This window comes from Scatophagus argus, chromosome 18 (assembly GCF_020382885.2).
Source record: "Scatophagus argus isolate fScaArg1 chromosome 18, fScaArg1.pri, whole genome shotgun sequence".
Taxonomy (NCBI): Eukaryota; Metazoa; Chordata; class Actinopteri; family Scatophagidae; genus Scatophagus; species Scatophagus argus.
The window spans coordinates 10,842,659-10,863,551 of NC_058510.1; the positions used below are offsets into that span (position 1 = coordinate 10,842,659).

Below are 20,893 nucleotides of genomic sequence, written 5' to 3' on the forward strand. Positions count from 1 at the left end.
TACCAGGGTTTACAAGGTTTAGGTTTACAAGAGGGTTCCTAGCAAGTGGTGGTGAAGTGTGCTAATTCCGTTTACATGTTGCTCTGACAGCGATAAATTGGTCTAATGAGAGGGTATATATCTCCTGTTTATCACAAAACACAACCCATGCAGGCACCAAATGCATCAGACAATAATTTGAATGTGCTCTGCTAATGCTGTGATTATTTAAGTGTTTTTTAAGACAAGTAGGGCCTGAATCCATGCAGTTTTTCTCTGCATGGATGGTGTGGTATCAGATAGCTGCTCTTATTTTTTGAGGATTTTATCTCAGCAATGTGGCGAGGCACATCACATCTAAAATGTAAGCGTGATGTTTAGACACGAGTTGCAGTTAGCAGTTAGCATTCAGCCATTTCAGAAAGCCTTTCTAACACACATTGTAAAGGATGTATTTTGATCAATCTTTTCCTAAACCTAACCAAGTAGTTTTGCTCCCTAACCAAACTGTGACAGAAAAGTGAAAATAAATAAATGAATAAGTAAAAAAAAAGAAAAAAAAAACAAAACTTCTGCTCCGCTTTTCTGCAGCTCCTGAATATTTTTCTGCTCTTTTTGTTTATCTATCAATAATATCAGTATCAGTATCATTCAATGATAACAACAAAATCCCACCCAAGTCTATGACAGTTTGATCTGTAAAATGGGCTACAGAACAGGATTAGCATGAGGAGCTACATCCTGGTACTGGCACCTAAGGTTACAAAAAATGTGTTGACCCTGAGAAAGGTGTATTTGCGGCAGGAATAGGAGTGCATTATACTGCATTAGTGTATACATTATGTTGTATTGTGTCTAGTCCTGTAACATTCCACCATTCTGCAAACAGAAGGGAGAAATGAAAAAACTGAAGGTCCACAATGACCTTCTGTTTCTATTTGGTACCATTTAAGTCAGCCTAAATTGAATAAGGCATGTTGTGTTTGTGTCAGTGCCCTCAGCGTAGCTTTTTCCAAGACTGCTTGATGAATGAACCCAGAGTAGTGAGAGGAGGGAAGTGAGGAGTGTGAACAGACAGCCTGAAGCTCTGGCTGCAGCAGTCACAAAGATTTAAAGAAAGCTGTGTGATGGCTCCTGTGGAGCACGACCCCCAGAGCACACACACAGGACAGCTACGACACACAAGTGTGTATCTGATGCGAGTGTGTGTGAGCACAGCGTTTCAGGGCAGTGATGGACAAATTGCTGTGAAGACGACAGTGACAGTAGGTGCTTATGCAGTTCTCACACTGGAATCAGGAGACAATAAACAATTACTTTTCATCTTCAGTCCACAATAAACACAGATGAGAAAAGGCTGTGCACTCTTGGCCTTCTCCACAGGATGAATGAGAACAGGAGGGGAAGGATAATGTGCTGCGAGCAGAAAAAAAAATCATCTGAAATGAAAAGACTGTGCTTTGTTTGGTGGCAGTCAGCATAGAGAAGCAAATCACTGGAGATGACTTTTTTGGATTGTTCCAAAGTACCATACCACCACAGTGCATTAGCCCGTCTTTGCTTTCTGACAGTCTGCATCGGTACAGTGAATAAAAAAATCTAGACAAACACTGCTGAAAAAAGATCACATCAGAGTATTGATTCAGAGCAGTAGAGTAAGCCTTAATTGACAATGACAATCACAGCACCCTGATAATGATGATAGGCTGCTGTGATAGCGGGCTGGAGGCTCACCTGGGTATTTTGAAAAGGGCTCTCATTGGGTGGAGATCAGAGAGGGGTGGGTCGCCATCTCCCAGCTCTATGGCGGTGATGCCAAGTGACCAGACATCACAACGAGCATCGTAAGTGGAGTCCAGCTGCTGCTCGCATGCTATTACCTACAGCAGACAGACGGGGAAAACACAACTTCATCTCTGGGTCGATTCAAATTTTGTCAGTAGTAATCAAAGCACTACTCAGCTCCAAAAAGTGTTATAATTACGATTTATGTGTTTATAGTTTTCAAAACAATATATAACAAAAGAATCCCAAGCAAAAACACAAATAGTAAAATATACAGCTGAAAGTATCACAAAGTTTGTCATTGATTTAACACAAGAAAGAAAAAGACAGCCGTGTCTGATGTAGGCCTGAGCATTTCACAGTCAAGACAAGCAGATAAATCGTCACAAGATGACCAGTCAAACATCCTGAAACAAAACTGCACATGTAAACCAACAAAAAACACATGTTAAAATCAGTCCGTATTAAGACTAATTAAAAAAAGTAATTATAAACTATCAAAAAACAAACAAACAAAAAATATATGTACTCTTAACACTTCCTAAATTATCAGTCAATAAAGTCAATAAAAACTTTAGAACATTGTAGATCTGACTTACCCCACAACTCACAAAATTTCACGATCAGATCCTCTTTAGAAAATATGATGGTGTCTGAACAAAAATACTTTATATATTATCCAGAATATCTGCTCCAAAGAAACCTTAAAAAAATCTTTTTTTCTTGTGATAATAACAGTGCTGTAAATCCTTGCTTGCAAATCTCACTCCTTTCAATCAAAGACTCCCTCCAGTCCACCAAAGATACACTCCTGGTTGATGAACATCTTACACAAATGACATTAAAACCCTTGAATCCTGAAAGGACTCGTCACACGGCGCGTATCCCAATGCACAATTTGCACAGCATGCAAACCTCATGTAAAAGTGCTCATTTCGATTTGACGAGTGAAGATGCGAGGTTCCTCTGTGGATCACATTGAAAACGTAGCGTAGCTGCAGTGGTTACAAGGTGTAGCTGTGGTGGAGGAGAGTTTGAGTTTGCCCATCTTATCCCTACAGATGTTGCTAATGGTTCAGCCAGTCTAATCTTGATGGGTGTTAAGTGTCCAGAAGGGTGGTTATGAGATGCCACTACGCGCTGATGTTTTCCTGAGGTGTTGTAGGTTCACCTTAATGAAATATAGTGTATAAGTGTCTGTTTGATAACCCCAAACATGCCTCTTCACATTTAATCATTTCAAACAGCCAGCTTAGCATTAAAAGTGACGCGATTGGCTGAGTGACACAACAGTTGTAAACATTCATTCACTCCCATTCAACTTCATGTGCATGTTATGTCATGGTTATGACTGTGTCATCTCAGTGTTAGGCACGGAAAGTTTTACCAATATGTTTTCATACCTAGTTTTAGGTTTTAGTTTACATCTAGTTAAACATAATAACCTTGCTTATACAACATAGGAAAAAAACTACAGTAGCCATAAAAATAAAGAAAAAGGGGATGTGACTGGCATAAAATGATCAGTTCTTGAAGCAGCCATTTCTGTGTAGGCAGTTTATGAACTGCTGGTGCACTACAGCTATGATTAGGCAGGAAATAAATGATGGAGGCCATCCATTCCACAGCACATTGTATTTGACAGTGTTATCTCCTTGATGATCTTTAATAGTGGCTCACTGGGGTCTGCTCCAGGCTAATGTTGTGGAAAGAGGTGAGGATGTGGGAGCATTTATAGGCCAGTTTTACTGTACCTCAGGAGCCATCCAGAAGGGAGTTCCCACAGAGGTGTTCCTCCTCAGGCGCGTATTTGTCAGCTGGGCCGAGACACCTGCAGGGAATATAAAGCACACTTTAGACGTTTTAGCCTTGCTCACTAGACGTGTGCTCAGTGGACACAATTTGCAACAACTTCCTTGACATGTGGGTTTATATGTGGGTTTTTTTTTTTTTTCAGACTGGTAGGTAAAAGCGTTCATCTGTGAAAAGGGAAACAGTCAACAGTAAACAGCAGTGTTGTTCAGCTGATATGGGGCTGAACAGATCTCCTTTCTCCTATGCCACTGATAAAGCTATCACTATAGCGACAGGGAAAACAAAACACACACATATACGTGCTCACATGTACACAACGCCATCAGACTGTTTTTTTTTTCTCTTCAAATGATCGATTGCTTTGAATTACAAATTGTTGTGTGACTACAGGGGATTTTTTTTTTTTCAGGCATTTCAAGAACAACATTTGAATACCATTCAAGTGTAAACACGCTTTTGGCAGCTGGAGACAACATTTGACCTTCTCTCAGAGCAAGATATTAGGGATGTTGTTCTCATTCAAACTACTTCACACTGAACACTGACTGCGTAGGGTTATCAAAATGTTAACATTAAAAGCAAAATTAGCTCATATCTTGTTCAGCACTGTTGAGAAAGACCGACCCTTTGCAGAGATTGTACTCTAAGCTTTGTTTCCCCTCTTGTTCTCTCTTTGTAGGGTTTGCCATGTGAAATTACTTTTCCCTGACTCTCTTATTTTTTTTCCATTGTTTGTCTCTTGTTTCATCTCTGTGCGTATCTTGCTCACTGGGTTGAATCAAGCCCTGAAGCCCTGTGCCCGCTGCTGTACAGAGTCCTCAAAGTTTAGCAATACTGCAATGTGTCCAGATTTGACACTGCACATCCTTGGGTCCCCAGAAATATACCCATTGAGTGGAGAATAGATTGGATGAACTGTATATTTGGAAGATATATAGACAGACAAAGTCCTTTGCTTTTATAGTGAGATATCTGCCCATGTCAAAATATAGAAATTCATGTTGCAATCGAGTGGGAAATGGATAAATTCAGCATAAATGGAGAAAGAGAGGGCATGTGTGTCTTTGTGTGCGTGTGTTAAGATTGGGCATAAAGCCTGACGAGGAACATGCTGACCTACAATTGTGACTTCAGCCCAGTCCAGACAAATCAGTGTTACACAGTGATGTATCCCAGGACAAAAGCAGAGCCTCGAGACAAAAGCAGCTACACACAAACAAAAGAGGTCTGCTGCACGACATGTTTGAGACCAACGTATTTACCTTGCACCCGCACGGCATGCATCATTTCATGTGAATCTAAATCGCATAGTTTAAAAAATAACCATGGTTTTCTACAGAATGTGTTTTAGCTGTCAGATTCTGTTCGAAATATGACGTGCAGATGTGACGCAGGTTGCATACATGTAATTCTAACAGCATCAGCAGCTGTTTTCTGCAATAGCTCATTCTGTGCACCTGGATTATTATTATTATTATTTTTTTTTTGGATGGACTTCACTATTGTTGGTACAATACACTAATATGTGCAGTGCTCTGTTGGTGCTGGAGGGTTAAAGCCAGGAGTGGAGAGCAAAACGGTTCTGTGGCAAACACTGAAAGGATTAAAAAACATGTGCAGGAGGGGATATATGCATAAGGCTCACACACACACACACCCCCACACACACACACACACACACACACACACACACAAACAGCAAACCACTGTACAGTATCACATCAGGCCACATTAATGTGAACTAAACATTTTTCCAAAGATGCAGATGCACACAAAGATAGATGAACCCAAACTACCTCTCACAGCCCCTCTCTTTCCGCTGCATTAGCGCAGAGTGGAGCCTGGTGGGCCACACTTAATAATCATCACAGAGATAACGCTGTCAATTAGAATATTCATGAGAGACCAGTGAACATACAGCTCCTCTCATTCTTCCTCTGCTCTTTTTGGGGCCATCTCTTTGCTGTTTTGTTTCTCTGCTGGTGATGAGTCACTGCGGGGGCTTTATCTCTTCAGCTGCTTAGTGTAGCGTGCACCCCTCCACATGAAAAACCATTAATCCCAGCGTGACACAGTGCCTGCGTGTAGCACTGAGGCGAGCATGAGTCGGGCCCCCCCACCCCCCCACCGCTTTCTGCAAGTTTTATTCATGCCGGGCATATTTTTAAACTGCTGATCCTTTTTTTTTTTTTTCTTCACTGATGACGTCGTGACCAATATCTGATACAAATTTCAACTGTCAGCGATGTTAAAGACTTGCAAACCAGCAATGGTAGATGGCACAGTCATTTTTGTGTCTTTGCTTCTCCTGCTCTGGACACAGACTAGGAGAAATGTATCTATATCAAGCCAAACTTAATCTACTTAAGCTGGCAAAGACTCTGACAGGTGATATCTCACTGTTAACCACATCTTCTCTGCCTTTCCTCATTAAAATATCTGTATTTATATAATTCCAAATGTGTCCAACAATGTTCAAACCTGCCAAAACATCTGTAATTTAATCAGGGTAAGGGTGCATTGCATTTAGTGTCCTGTTGCTATAACTTCCAGGAGATAATGAGAAAGAAAGTCCAATGGGGTTTTGTTTTTTTGTTTTTTTACTGCATTATCACTGCATTACTTTCCAGTGGCTCAGTGACCATTGGTTACACAACACATTCAATTATTCAGATTCGTGTTACGTGTTTGTGCACAATTATGGTATACATGTTCAAAAAACTGTGTTTTGGTACATGACCTGGAAAGCAATACACTGTTTTTATTAAGTGTAACAGTATTTAACTCTCGAATACAAGTCATAAACTCTTACTCATAATTCCGTGAGTTTTTATTAACCTTCAGCAACTCATGCAAACTGTTACCATTAACTGGGGGATCTCATCTTGGAGTCGCTGCTTACACGAACCATAAATTGTTTTCACTGACCATGAAATGTTCTGCTTAAGTTTCTATGTATATAAGTATTAAGGATGACACACATAAACTAGCTTGATTTAGTATTAGATGCTGGTGTCACACCTGTTAAGAGAGAAGAGAACCATCAAACTGTAGTGAAAAGCGATACAATTCAATCCAGTACAACTCCTGGACAGCTGTTCAATCCACCAGTCAGTTGGGAGCATGTTGAATAAATGTGATGATGTTAGTTATACAGCATTTACTGTTGGCTTTAAGTTACTGTGTCGAGGCAAACACATGCAAATTGAAATTTAAATGCAATAAAGGAAAGCTAAGTATGGTCTGGTGTCAGGACGAAGATCTCATACCCAGATGTAGGCATCACTAAATATTTATGAGATGTTTTGAAACACACTGTTTGAATTACATCTCAAACTTCTTAATTCCTGGAGATCTCAAGGCTTTCCTTCTTTAAAACCAGATGCAATAAACAGGTGTTGAGAATTTCTGAAAGCCACGTGAGGAGGAAGAAATTGCTCTAAAGGCAGTGTGTGGCCCTGCTCCATATTAGTTGCCTCACATTCACATATCAAGCGATTCCATTAATAACCCCCCATCCGCCCCAGTATAAGAGCTGTGCACTTTGTGCTTCATGGTAAGAAAAAGGCTTTTAAAAGAAGCGCACAATTAGCAGCCTAAATGCAAACCCACACACACACTCTAAGTGGGGATTTTATTTGTAATGAAAACAGGCAGCTGGTTTTTCAGCCCCTGAAGAAAACAAGGGGTGAGTCATCTCCCTGGAAATAGTCAGAATCACTTTGCCTATCATGAGTCTTAAGGCTAAAAAGTATGGTTGTGCTGCTCTGAGTGCCTGATTTGGTTAAGAAAACCCAAAAGCAAATCAGTGCAAACACATGGTGAACAGCAGTACAGACTGTCATTTGCAGGAGAACGTAAAAGATGGGGTGTAATGGAAGAGTATTATCCTCTGCCACCTAGTCGGGTTGTGCAAATGTACTGCAGCCTCTCAAAGAAACTAATTGGCAGTACAATTTATTTGGCAAGTGGCTGAAGGTAATGGATTTGACCCTCTTCTGTTGAACAGAGCCATAGCATGATTTTCACTGATTAGAGGAGGATAGTACAAAAAAGACATGGTGTCAAAGCTTGTCTTTTGCAAAAATCTTACCAAAATCCACAAGCTTGATCCCCCCTTGCGTTGTCAACAAGATGTTATTGCCTTTGACGTCACGGTGGATGGTCTTGTTGACATGCAGGTGCTGGAGACCCTGCGAAGAAAAAGAGGTTAACAGCTTTTTCTGACAAGCACCTGCCTTCAAAATTATCCCATTTAAACGTCTTTTCACTGAAGCAGCGTATTCAGTGGGAGCTTGTTCGATCGAGCCCTGCGGTACAGCATTGTCCCCCCTCCTGCACATTCAAAAGGCCAGACTTACCATGAGGGCCTCGTGCAGGATGTAGGCAATAATGGCTTCATCCATTCTGTCTCCTCTCTTCAGCATGCCTTTAGCCAGCTCCGTCACAGAGCCGCCATTGCAGAGCTGCGACAGAAAAACCCGCAGAGAAAAGAGAATAATGAGAAGAAGCTTAACATGAGTCAGCACTTATGGCTGAACTTATACAATTCGATGAAATATGGGCCATCTGAGGTGTGGAAAATTTTCACGCAGAGAAACGGCAGAGGATGAAAATGATTTGATCGTAAGATTTCACAGTTAGAAAAGAGATGCTGAAAGTAAAAACTGTCAGTCTTTAGCAGCTTATCTTCCACAGGCAGCTTAGTGAGAGGTGAAAATCGAGCCCACGGGGAAGAACGTACATTTGGCATGAAGGAATTAATCTACGTTGTGACTAAGCAGGGTAAATATTAAACATGCTCAAATCGTCTTCAAATGAAGTACATCCTCTTATGTTTTCAAACAATGGCAAGGCTTATATTAAAAATTACACATCATTTATATGACAAGCTTTCATTGTGGGAACACAACATAGCAAGATTAAAATCAGCAGGGACACCTCTTGCTCTTACAGTGAAAAAACACACTGATTTTGTGTGTTTATGGGTGTTTTCTATATATACTACGCCTATGGGCTCCACAGTCAATAGCGATCCCTCTCGGAAAATTACACAAAATTACCCAGTAGGTTGCCTTGGCAACAATAATAACATTTAATTTCGGCCTTTCTTTGGGAGCTGCCAGACGTACACAAAAAATAAAAAGCTCTTAACGTGTCAGTCACAGCGCTGGGGGCTGCCAGTGAAGATAAACTGTAGATTCAGTACATGAAAACAGTTTGTAAACACAGACCTTTTCACTTGATGTGGTGAAATATATTATTTACAAAAGGCATTATAAACACAAACACATCCCACTTTTTCTCATTTGTTATGATTCGTGATTATTTTGCATTTCAACACATCTTTAGCCCTAACTGCATGTAAAAACATTTTCACATAAGACAGGAAATTTCCATCATATCTTTTATGCGCTGAATACTTGTTCCTGTGTAATTACACTAATTTCCTGCACTTGTAAGCTGAAAGCTTAATTAAGCAATAGACAAGTTATGTGTGATTATTTCGGATAAGCATCAGTCCCCTGTGGCGATCGCACTAAATATATTGTGCGGTGCACACCAGAAAAGGTTACTAATAAATAACTTACTAACTATAAGGTTCTTCAGTTCACATTAAAAATGTGCAGTGCAACATGGGGCTTATACTGTAATATTTATTTTGCTAAAGTGGTTAGGGAAACAGGATGTTACCTACAGTACTTGCATGATTTTCATTAAAAAAAAAAAAGAAAAAGTTGCATTAGAAAGAAAATTGGTACCATTTTGTATTATTACTCTATGAATGTCTTCTCCTCCAATCCTAACACAAAAGTGCTGACTGGCACAATAGTAGCATCAAATCACAAGGCACAATATTAGCAGCTGTGTGCCCCATCTCTAAATAAGGACCCATTTTGTCATCCCATTAAAATTCCACCCACAAGGTTTGATTGCCACTGCGCATATTTTCAGTAAGAATTAGTGCTTCTACTTACTGACACTAATCAAACTAACCGCAGGAAGCTATAAATCGGTTCTTCCATTTGCAACTTTCAGTGAACGTTTTTGAACACAAACTAAACTAAGCTGATTTTACTGATGCAAATACAGATTGTTGTCATTGGTGATTATTACTCTGATTCACTGTGTAGTCGAAAACAGTGAAAAATCCCAGTCACAATTACACACAACTTGAGGCAACATCCTCAAATAGCTTGTTTTCACAACAAAGATTTCATTTACAGGCATTTAAAACTGATGAAAACAGGAAGCTGAAATTAGCAACTATTTGGCATTTTGTCGTAAGAAATTACTTAAATTACATTGCTTGCATAACAGCCTTATTTTTCTTTGCTGGAGCAACTAAACTTAAGATGACTTAATAGTTCTGAGATGACACTACTGCTACAAAAAGACTCCCACACTGACTTTTTAAATAGTCTTTTTGTGTCTCTTTACAGTCGTTTTGCAATCTATAGTCATTTCAGGTCTCTTTGTGGTCATTTTGCATCTGATCATATTTGTCTTGGGTTACTTTATAGTCATTGTTTTGCTTTGTAATAGTTTATTTTGTCATTATGGTGTCTCTTCATGGTTGTTTTGAGTCTCCGTGATGTTTTGTGATCATTTGCCGTCTCTTTGTAGTAGTTTTATATCCATTTGTGGTCATTTTGCTTTTCTTTGTAGTAATTCTGGTGGTTGCTGTGATATTGTGTTGAGTCTTTTTGGAGTAATTTAATTGACTTTTCAGAAATAATACCAGTGACTTCACAAAGAAACTCTGGCCGAGGGACCCATGGACTCTTGCAGCTCATTTAGCAGTGCTTCAATACACTACATGCTGAGTGTAAAAAAAAGTTTGTAACCTGATGTAAACAATGGCTTAAGTTTTCAGTGGCATGCCTCAAGTTTTTTGTTTTTGTTTGTTTTTTTGTTTTTTTATCTGTCCGTCTGTGCTCATCCATCAGGAGTCCAGAAAGCTGTTACGGGATGGATGGCATATATCTCATCTGCCACATGGGGAGCTTAATCACTCCTTCTTTCTGCTATCAGACGTGCAGACAAACCGCAGTTAAGCAGAGAATACCACTGAGGCTTTTCCAGACAGCACAGCACAATGAGCTGCGCCTGACGTCAGTCCACATCAATGCCGCCATATCACCTGTCATCATTAAATTACATGGGGCAGACACACAAATCCATATTAATGAGATGTTCAGCGCCCTACATTTAGCACAGCTAAATGTTAGCGCTCTCACCCAGAGTGCCCACTTCCAGAAAGTGATGCGCGACATGAACATTAATTATTTGAGATGTGGTGAAGACTCAAACCTCTGCAGACTAGAAACGATATGTGAAACCTCAGACCTGGTTTGATTTAAGTCCTGTACAGATTAAACCAGATTTCCTAACACATAGCTAACTCAAATGAATCTCACCATTAAATTATGATTTACTGTAAAACAGCTGAAGAAATAATAGCTTAATAATAATAAAAAATGGTTAAATTATTATCCACAAAAGAAAAGGCAGCCTTTTAATGTCAAGTTTTTACTGCAGCTGCCAACAAGGCATCACCATAAGGAAATATGAGGTTTCAAAAGGAAAGCCAACCCCAATCCCACTGGCTGCCCTTTCCCTATTATTAGTTGATTAGTTGAATAAGTTGAAATCAAATCAATAACCATTATAACATCATTATTATTATTATTAGTGTTAAAGTTGATTAATTTCTTATTTGCATCTTTCACCACAACTGCATTTTTTCAAATCAGAAAAGAAAGTAATTACATAAAAGATTTGTTAAGGTCTGTGTCTTACATCTTCATTGTGAACGTGAGTGAGTTTCTACAGAACCATCAATTTTCAAAGAAAAAACTGAATACACTGAATATTGAGTGGGATATTCTCCATTACAAATGAGGTCAGGTGTTTGTTTAGTCATGTAAATGAAAGTAGTTGATCAAAGACGTGTGAAAGAAGTGGATGAAACAGATGTAAAGATGAAACAAACAGAGCTGCCCTCTTACTCTGTGAGGAGAAACCACATTGGCCTGTAAAACACGCAGGTGCTGACTTTTTAGGCAACCATCTTTAATGTCCCTGCAGGCATAAGTCCACATTGTATTTTTATTTACTGTCAGATAACTGAATGTGTGAGGTTGGATCATGTCTGCAACACTGAATAAGCGTGTGTGTTCCTGTGTGTGTGTGTGACCCGCTGGATTGTCTCCAGAGAAAAACGCTCCTATTGTTATGGTGGCCTTATCGTTTACACAGGCATAATAGCCAAGGTATCTACTTTCTGGCACCATTTATTGAAAAGCCCGAACAAGGAATACCATTTTAAACCTCATTGTCAATTAATGACCGCAGAGGTTGAGGAAGGAGGGAAGGACGAGTCAGGGCAGAGACTAATGCGTGTAAATATAAGCTGTGTTGGTTTGCTTGTGACTTTTAGAAAGTGTCAATGTGAGAGGACACACAAAAGGATAGAAAAATGATGTCTCTAGTTTAAATGCAGATGTAGTATATTTATAACATCTTGAAATCTTCCTTGGTCTCTACCAGCTTTGCATCCTCGGGTTTCTTCCATTTCCCTTTCTGATCATCTCAAGCTCCATCGAGCAGGTCAGCCTGATCTCTAACTGCCAATCCACTAGAGGATACAATGTCAGTATTACATTTTATATGATAAAAAAGACACAGTGTAAAGACAAAGAAAGGCCATGCAGTTCTTATTCATAGCTGAAGACTTTTCACATCTCGGCAAGGCAAAATGTAATGCTGTCACAGGTGGACAGCAGGTCTATTGCACACTTTGGTGTAGGTTGGACAAGGAGCGTTGGTGGGCTCAAGTCCACTGTTGGCTCAGCTACTCAGGGACACTGAGGCCCTTGTACAGTATTACCTTGGCTTTGTGCTCCAGTCATTGTAAATCTGTATGTACGCTTACATAGGCCTTCTTAGGAACCTCTATGCTCTCTTTCCTTCTTTTGTTTTCTCAGTATTTGTCAGTTACCAAATCACAAAGTTTCTATTTTCACAGAGTATTTATTAGAGGTTCAGAAATTAGTCAATACCTCACAAAAATCATTTACTCACATTTACAAACATTAGCATTTTACTCCTAGCAGTATGTTTTGTCTTTGCTATGACACACTGAGGTTCGATGAATGGACATATGAATGAGGTGTTTCCTGCCTTTTAATAGTGGCATGTTTACAAAATACTGTAAAAGATTTGATATGCATGTGGTAAAGTCACTTTTATTATGTAAACAATGTTTCATCTTTCAAAAGAGAAGCAGTTTTTAGCCAAATGTAAACACCAGATTTTCCATGTAATATTGCTTTTTAATTACTAGAACTTAAGCGATGCCAGGAACAACAAAGCAGTACTAGAAGTACTAGCTGTTAAATCCTGTAAGCAACCATTTAAATTTGGATTTCGAAGTGAAATACAGGGCCACAGCAATGAAATTTTAATTTAGCATTGCAGCATCATTTTTGCATAATGAAGGGTGAGATACATCTTGAGCTTTAAAGGTTGGACTAATCATTGGCCTTCATTTAACAGAGTCTTTGGATAAAATATAGCAGCTCAGAAATGAAATGCACATGCAAATCAGGTTTTTATTTCCAATTACAGAATAAAAGTCGCTCCATCGTCGCTATCTTTGAAGTATTTTTAAACTCTCTGGGAGCAGAATTAGGCAGTCATACATGAAAGCTTGCTCATCTCTGTCCACATCCGCCATTATAAAGGAGCACACCAAAGAGGCAAAGCCAAAAGCTCACAGACCCCAATGAGGGGCTAACAAAGTAGAGGATGCAATTTGTATGAATTCTGTTTGTAATGAGCGGTCTGCTGTCAGTGCAGGGCAGAGAAAGGCTCCTCTCAGCAGAGCTAAAGGACGGAAAATTACAGTTTAGAAAGGAGAGACAGTAACCATGGTGAATGACCACCTCACCGCCTGCTTTCCTGTCTCCTCACTGTTAAAACCCCTTGTGCATCTACTTCAGAGCACACGCACGCACACACACACACACACACACACACACACACACACACACGTACACACACAGCTACTTGCTAAACTGTCAGGCAGTGATTTCGGCTTCAGGATTAGCCGCCAGATTTGGACTGCTGGCTCCAGATCTTTGCAAGGGAAATGTTGAAAATTGGATATGCAAATCGCAGAGGAAACAGGGAGTAAACAAAGTAGCAAAGCCGGGTGTCTTTTTTATCTTTCAGGACTTACTTAATCAGTCCTCACCGATAAACACAACTGACATGATTAAAAACTAAAAATCAGACATAGGTCTTTGTTTTCCTATAATGCAGCGTGTGGTCTGGTTATTCAGCATCTTAGATTGTACTTGATATCTGAGCAAAGTAATTGCAGGGTCCTCTAGAAAGGTCAGAAGGAAGGACAGTGATGAAAAGGGAAAGAAACTCAAGCTGAAGAGGGGAAAACTATCTACCGGGTTAGCATAACACTGCTGCTGTTGATGCAAAGCCCATTGAGCTTGGATTACAAAAATATGGACACTGTGTTCTAGCTCTGCCCTCCCTCTTAATGGAAAAAGAAACAGCACAATGAAGAGCACAGCTGAAGGAAATAGGCATTTCTTTACAAGGTGCAGTCAGAAAATGTTTTAAAAGTTCAACTTTTTACTGAGACCAAAGTAAATGTGTGCATGAAGAAACCAATGAAGGCTAAAAAATGACATATAACAAAAACAAAAACATTTGTTTTGTTTTTTTTAGATTTTCTTATGCATATCTGATAAGTTCTTTTCCATGTTAAACTGCATGTATTCTGTTAAATCTTCTACTGTACAGGGGTAAGGTTTTGAAAAGGTATTTCACATACCTGTGCATGAGCTTTCATTGGTATTATTTTTAGTTACTTCATAAATGACTAATGTATGTGCAATATCATAAAATATTTGAAGGGTCCCAGGCGGGGAGCAAATGGAGCACTTTCCCTTCGAACGGCAAAAAAATGTTTGACTCAGTGTGTTTATGGGTGTTTCTTGCTGCATACTGTGTCTATATATACATGAGCATATTAGTGCTAATGTTTACCAGTCGCAAAATTTTCTTTTGAAGCAAAAATAACCATGTTGTTAAATGAAAAGTCAGGGGATTACCCCAAAGCATGCAGGGTTCGTCCTCTGGGCACCATGATACAGTATCTGGAGTATCTTGCAGAGGAAAACTCAGAGGATCAGCAAAGTTATTAGGATTTATGATTGTCTGTACAACGGCTGTTCAACCATTGGTTGTGGTGGACCAATCGACCAACTCCAATCCCCAAAAGCCATGAAGGCAGCATGACCAAAAATGCTATGTTACATTCTCCAAAAACACCATGTCAAAGACCTTTATGACCACAGCTGTGACAGCTATGCCAACATTCTTTCTTATCAACCCTCCTAACGTTTGCTGACATCGCCAGGTTTGTACTGCCCTCTACCAAAACATGAACACAAATTACACAGTCAAAAAGTCAAAAGGCAAAGAAAACCAACAGCAGCGTTGGATCCCACAGACACTTTTTCTCCTCTGAGGTTGACCTCCATTACATGTTTGTCTGGAGTTTGACATTTGAAAAAGGCTACAGCAGGTAATGAAATATGAAAGACAGGGAACCAAGGAGGTAGAGGAAACGGAGGCACCGCTTTTTTTGGATGTACAGAAAGCAGCTGCAGTTGCAAGGTCCCCTTGAACTTTCAAATAAAATATCACAAATTTGCACCTACAAGGCCCAAGTCAAATGACTGATGCTTTTGTACAAAATTAAGCCAGTTTGTATTTGGTGGCCAATTTAGGACATTTAACTTGTTTATGTATTTTACATGTAATGTTATATATATAAACATGGATATAACATGTATGCTATATCCATTCCATCATTGTAGCATATTCTATGCAAATCAAGTACAAGAGACATTTGGGCCAGGCCTCCAACCTGTAGGTGTTTAAATTAATGCATTGAGACAGCCGGTGTAAACAGAAATCCCTGCTCTGCTGCTCTCAACAGGGTGCCCGCGTCACACAAGCTGACCACAACCCCCAACACATCCATATAGGCCTGTGACCAAATCCCCCAGGTGCCCTGTAGGTAAACTCCTAGACTGCCTGTGGTGGCTTAAACTGTTGCATAATCCTTGGCCAGATTTGGTCACCGCTGCATATACCTGGGGAGACATGCTGTGTGAAGTACAATCAGACCTTTAATCTGCATCCGTACTCACTTTGTTTGCATGGTACAGCCACACAGTAAAACGGCATTTAAGGTCTCAGTCAAAATTTCCATTTAAATATAAGTGTTCCTACCTCCAGTACTAGCCATAATTGATCTCCACATTTAATGTCCTTCTTGTAGTACATCCCGTAGAACTTGACAACATTGGCATGGTCAGAAAGAGCTTTGAGGATGTTGTATTCTGCTTCAATCTCCTCATCAATATCCTGAAAAGCAAGGACAGACATTGTCATAATTTTCTCATAGTTGTTTACCACGTTTCAATTTGCAGCAGATCTAATAGTGGTGATACAAGCTTTCTAGATTAAAGAAGTAGTTTTAATTCAGTTCCTGTAGGGAGTTTTATGAGATGAGATAAAGATACCACTCTCTCTGAAGCAAAAACAAAACAAAACAAAAAATAAAACTTGCTTATACAACTTGATGATTTCCACCAAAATGACAAATGCCACAAATGTTTCATAAAAGTAAACCTGTAACCAAGTATACTAAGAGGGCAGTTTTCAATACAGCTGTACCCTACATAATAGGTCTATAGATGAAATAATCAACCCGCTGATTAAAATGATGGTAATGAAGGTCCTCACAGACTAGTGGTCTGTAGATAATCATTTCTCAATAATGAGAAACAATAACAAATTCACCAAAGACTAATGAGACTTTTATTATCACGGAGGTTGGATTTAATAGATGAAAAAGGCTGCTCATCAGAGCTGCTACATAAGCCACAGAGTTCAAAACAGGCAATAGACGAAGTATAGCCTACGCATGACACTTAAACTTCAAATGACAATAAATTGGTAATTGCATAAAAATGTAGAGCCTCTCGCCCAGTAATGTTCTGGAATCGTTAGGTCTTGTCACTATGGGAAAAAAAATTCTGCTTTATAGGTTGGATCAATCCCAGGCTGCCAGAAGTGACATCATGTATCTCTCTTCTGTCAAAAATGTTCTTGCTTTAGGCCAGATCTGCTTCACACACTTCTGCATAGGTGCCAATTATGTTTTGGCTCTGCTAAAACCCTGCACAAGCAAAAAAGCTCCAGAATTATCAGAGTACTGCCATAACACATCCCAGTGACAATGAAAAATTCATCAGAAGCAATTTGCTGAGATAATTTTCTGATGGTAGTAGACAAAGGAAAAGTCCTTTTCCTAACATCCTATGCAGAGAATAGCATGACGTTTATCTTGCTAAGTGTTGTTTCCGATTTAGAGATATGCCTGTATACTTTTCAGAACTTTTTAGACCTATTCCATGAAAGGGATGGGTCCTTTCTGGAGGGTCTTTAACCTGTAAAGTTGCAGGAAAGGTTACACTGCACTACTGGTTTGATTTGATACTCGTTGGAGTTAATGTGGACTAAGGGCATGATACAATTGCTTATGCAGACACAAGAGTGTAAAATGTAATGTAGAATGTATATACAGACTTTTGTGATTGGATAAGGCAGTTAGCCCATATTATCATTATGTGTTGTTGTTGTTGTGGGGTGTGGACTGTAGCCGAAGTGAACAAAAATACAAAGAATTCAGTTCAGCTAATCCTAAGAACACATATTCTGGATCAATTTGGGTTAAGATTCAGATTCTTTGCCCATTAAATTTACATAAAATGCATACATAAAATTTGTCTTTGGCACTGGCACACGGGACAACAGCAATACATTATAACATTATCCATACTACTGAAGAAGTGTATTGTATCACTGATCACAAAAAGACCCATCTATTTTAAGCTATACATGCAATATAAATGAGAGGAAAATTTGCAGAAATACATTGTCTAAAGCAAATAATAAAGTTTACAAAGAGCAACAGAGATGAAAAGAGAAAATATAGTTGGCCAAATCTCTGAAATATAAATATTATAAATAAATCTTTCAGGTCTAAAATTAGTAACTTGTGCATCCTGTGTTTTCATCAAAGCCTTTAAAATGTCCAGTTTGGGTCTATATTTAATAAGCAGCATGCAGTATACCTGGGACAACTTTTGTTTAACGTCATTTAAACTAAAGCATACTCATGCTGGGACATTTCAATAAGAACTCACATGGATTGGATCCAGTATCTTCACAGCTGCTTTACTTCCATCAGTTTTGTTGAGCACCTTGTAGACCTTTCCATATGTCCCTTTCCCGATTGTCTCGATGATTTCCCAGGTGTCGGTGGGATCCGGAAAGTTGTCAAAGACAATCGATTTCCCTGATTGTGGAAACATCTTCAGGAGAGATCTCCTGTAAGATAAAAACACACGGGTCACTGTTAGAAAAGCAGAATGGGTGAACTGTGATAGAACACTACAAACTGCAGAATGAACAGACTGATATGCTCATACTGATATTAATCCATGAGAACTTGGTAAAGACTTTTATGAAGGTTTGTCTGGAAGCACACCAACTCGAGGATGGTAGTTGATGTTTCGTCTCTGTTTCATCTCACATTGTAGTATCAGTCTTCCATAAATCTGCATGGTGCTGCAGTGTAACGCCTCCAGTTGTCAAGTGAAGCAGTCAAATGTGTTCATTTTTATTCTCTGCAGCTTTGTATCTCCAGTTGGATCTCAGCTAATGGAGATATTTCAAATGGTGATTTGAGCCACAAAGTGTGATAAATTCCTGACAAAGAGTGTTATATTGCACTGTGTTCTTGTACAAAACCCAAAAAGACAACCAACTGTCAGCAAGGTCATAATGTGAAAGGATTCATCTGTGTCTCTGAGGACTGGGCATGCAGTTATGTCTGGGACTGAGTCGTGGTGCAATCATTTTGTTTAATTATTGGTAGATTTATAAAGCATAACAAACACTGATGCATATTTGTGAATACTGAAACTAAAGCCTTATGCAGTAGCAGTTAACAATCAATCTAAATCAATAGTGGCATCCAACCTTCAGTAGTTTTCTCTGTTTTCGTAGTTAAAAATTTGTAACAAGTTGTAACGTTTGACAGCTTTTAAAACTGTGCTTTGCAATAACTTTTCAAAAACAGTATCTGAAAAATTAACTGCAAAATTAGTTTGTTGATTATTTTTTTGTATGTTTCCTTCTTCCAGAGTCAGTTGTAGCACAATCTATCACTTTCAGATGATTTTCAGAACTATTCTGCAAAGCCTTGTTGTTTTTCTTTGTGCATTACAACCATCGCTGTAATATTTATCACACTATCTTCACAATGACAAAACAATATCATAAACACAAGTTCATTAAATACAATAAAACCAGCATTCTGTCTTGAATGGCTGCAATAGTTAAAGTTAGCCAGATTGTCATGTAAAAACAAATGATCATGTAAAGTAAGAGACCAAATCCTGCACAACAGTTTTGAATCTTCACAAAACTAACACCATGGTAAATGCAGAATAAATTAAAACAAACTTACATTGTTTTCTAAATAAGACCTGGAACATTTTCAAAAAGTAATTAATCCATTTCTGTGCGAAAGGTTGGAAGCAGTGGTAGGCCTGCCTGGCCTGGCTGTGAGTGTAAAACCACAGAGGAGGAGCTAACACAAGCTAATCTCGCCAGCAATTCCCCTGCTCCAGGGCTGCCATTGGAAACCATCTCTAAGTGGTAGAAGATACTGTGGGATTAGCAGGAATTAGCCACTGTTGCTGTGTGAGCCTTTCCTCATATAGAAGCCCATTCATACACAAAGGAAAGCTGGTTAGAGATCCTAAGCGCACAGTGCTGCAGTGGGCCATTCCTCTTTCTATTAACTGTGGTCACTTTATTTATGTCCAAATAAGATCGCTTGTTAGGGTGCTATTTTAGATTCACTTGCCAGCAGTTATCTTATCCAAACTAGTTACGATCATTATGATGATTTAAATCATTTTCACTGAGTTACTGTGAAGAAATCACTCCAGTGCAAGATAACACTGGCACACAGACATTGTTTTGCACAGATTTTATCAGTCATTGCCTGTGCTGAGCGATTAGACCCCCATACATGCATCCACATGTTGGTAATTGTACTCATGTTAGCCTAATGTACAGTCCCTAAGTAACCTGCAGACATCTTCAATAATACATCACCGCTTCTATATGTGACAACATGCTGTGACACATGAGACAAGTGAGCGAAACCAAAGGACTCACACTGGACACCTAGAACAGGAGCACAGGCTGCGAGGAAATAACCCCTTAGAGGAGACTGTGTGTGTGTTTGTGTGTGAGTGTTTGCATGGGGTGATCTAACCTTGTGTGCCCTAGGGCACTGGCTAGCTGTCACTTTTAGTTAGTTGTTTAGGGATGTGGCATTAACCACAGTCTGTGTACAAATGCACAAATAATGAAGTGCATATGTATAACTGAGCAAGTATTTACTTTAAGAACAGATGCACCACTGTGGTTTTTAAAGAAAGAATGCAGGTTTTCTAAGTGTACATTCTTTCACTTTAAACTACAGTCAAAAGTTAGTGAAAATGTACCCTTTGATATGAGTGATGTTGAAGCAGAGGTTTGGCCACCCGAAGCTCATAGAGGACACAGAAGATCCATTTGGCAAAAGAGGAAGCCGGCATGGACTAATCCATGACGCTGATGAGTGGGTTAAAGTTTCAGCTTAACCTTGGCACAAGAAGACTGCCGGTGTACGAGTCAAGATAATCTGGCTCACTGGAAGCATCAAAGTCAATAGGTTCAAAATTTCACTTAGACTGGATGATTTTTGTAAAATAACAGTGAGATATAAATTACTGGTAATAGAAGCACAGAAATAAAGATATTCATGCTATATCAAGCATAAAATCCCACGTTGATTGTTTGGTTCATGCTGCTGGTCATTATGCAAGCAGTGACAAAGTATTAATAAAAGAATTCTTGTTAACATCAGAAGAGGAAAATCTGTTCAGAATTCAGGTCGGGGAAAATTAGAAACACTATGACAACACGTAAATAAATTTCTACTAATGCTCAGCAACTTTCAGTAACATAAACTCATCACATTCTGCTTTTTTACAGATTTAGATTTTAACAAACTATGAGAATGCTTACTAAATACTTCAATACTGACATTTACTGACCTTTGATGGCTGATGGTGAGAAGGAACAA

At 39.1% G+C, this 20,893-nt stretch overlaps 1 protein-coding gene across 6 annotated transcripts in view; it reads right to left on the reverse strand.

Moving 5' to 3' along the window:
- myo3a (myosin IIIA) overlaps positions 1–20,893 on the reverse strand; it is a 54,714-nt gene that overhangs the window by 26,594 nt on the left and 7,227 nt on the right. For 2 of the 6 annotated variants that reach the window (XM_046371823.1, XM_046371822.1), the window contains exons 2-8: positions 17,892–18,075; positions 15,910–16,044; positions 7,941–8,045; positions 7,673–7,772; positions 3,519–3,595; positions 1,714–1,859; positions 1,297–1,395 (exon numbers count right to left, since the gene is read on the reverse strand). In XM_046371823.1, coding sequence (XP_046227779.1) covers positions 1,297–1,395; positions 1,714–1,859; positions 3,519–3,595; positions 7,673–7,772; positions 7,941–8,045; positions 15,910–16,044; positions 17,892–18,059 — 830 coding nt within the window. In that variant the 5' untranslated portion in view covers positions 18,060–18,075. Of the gene's footprint in view, positions 1–1,296; positions 1,396–1,713; positions 1,860–3,518; positions 3,596–7,672; positions 7,773–7,940; positions 8,046–15,909; positions 16,045–17,891; positions 18,076–20,270; positions 20,443–20,893 lie in introns of those variants that run through there. The other 4 variants (XM_046371824.1, XM_046371825.1, XM_046371820.1 and 1 more) reach the window with 3 other exon arrangements.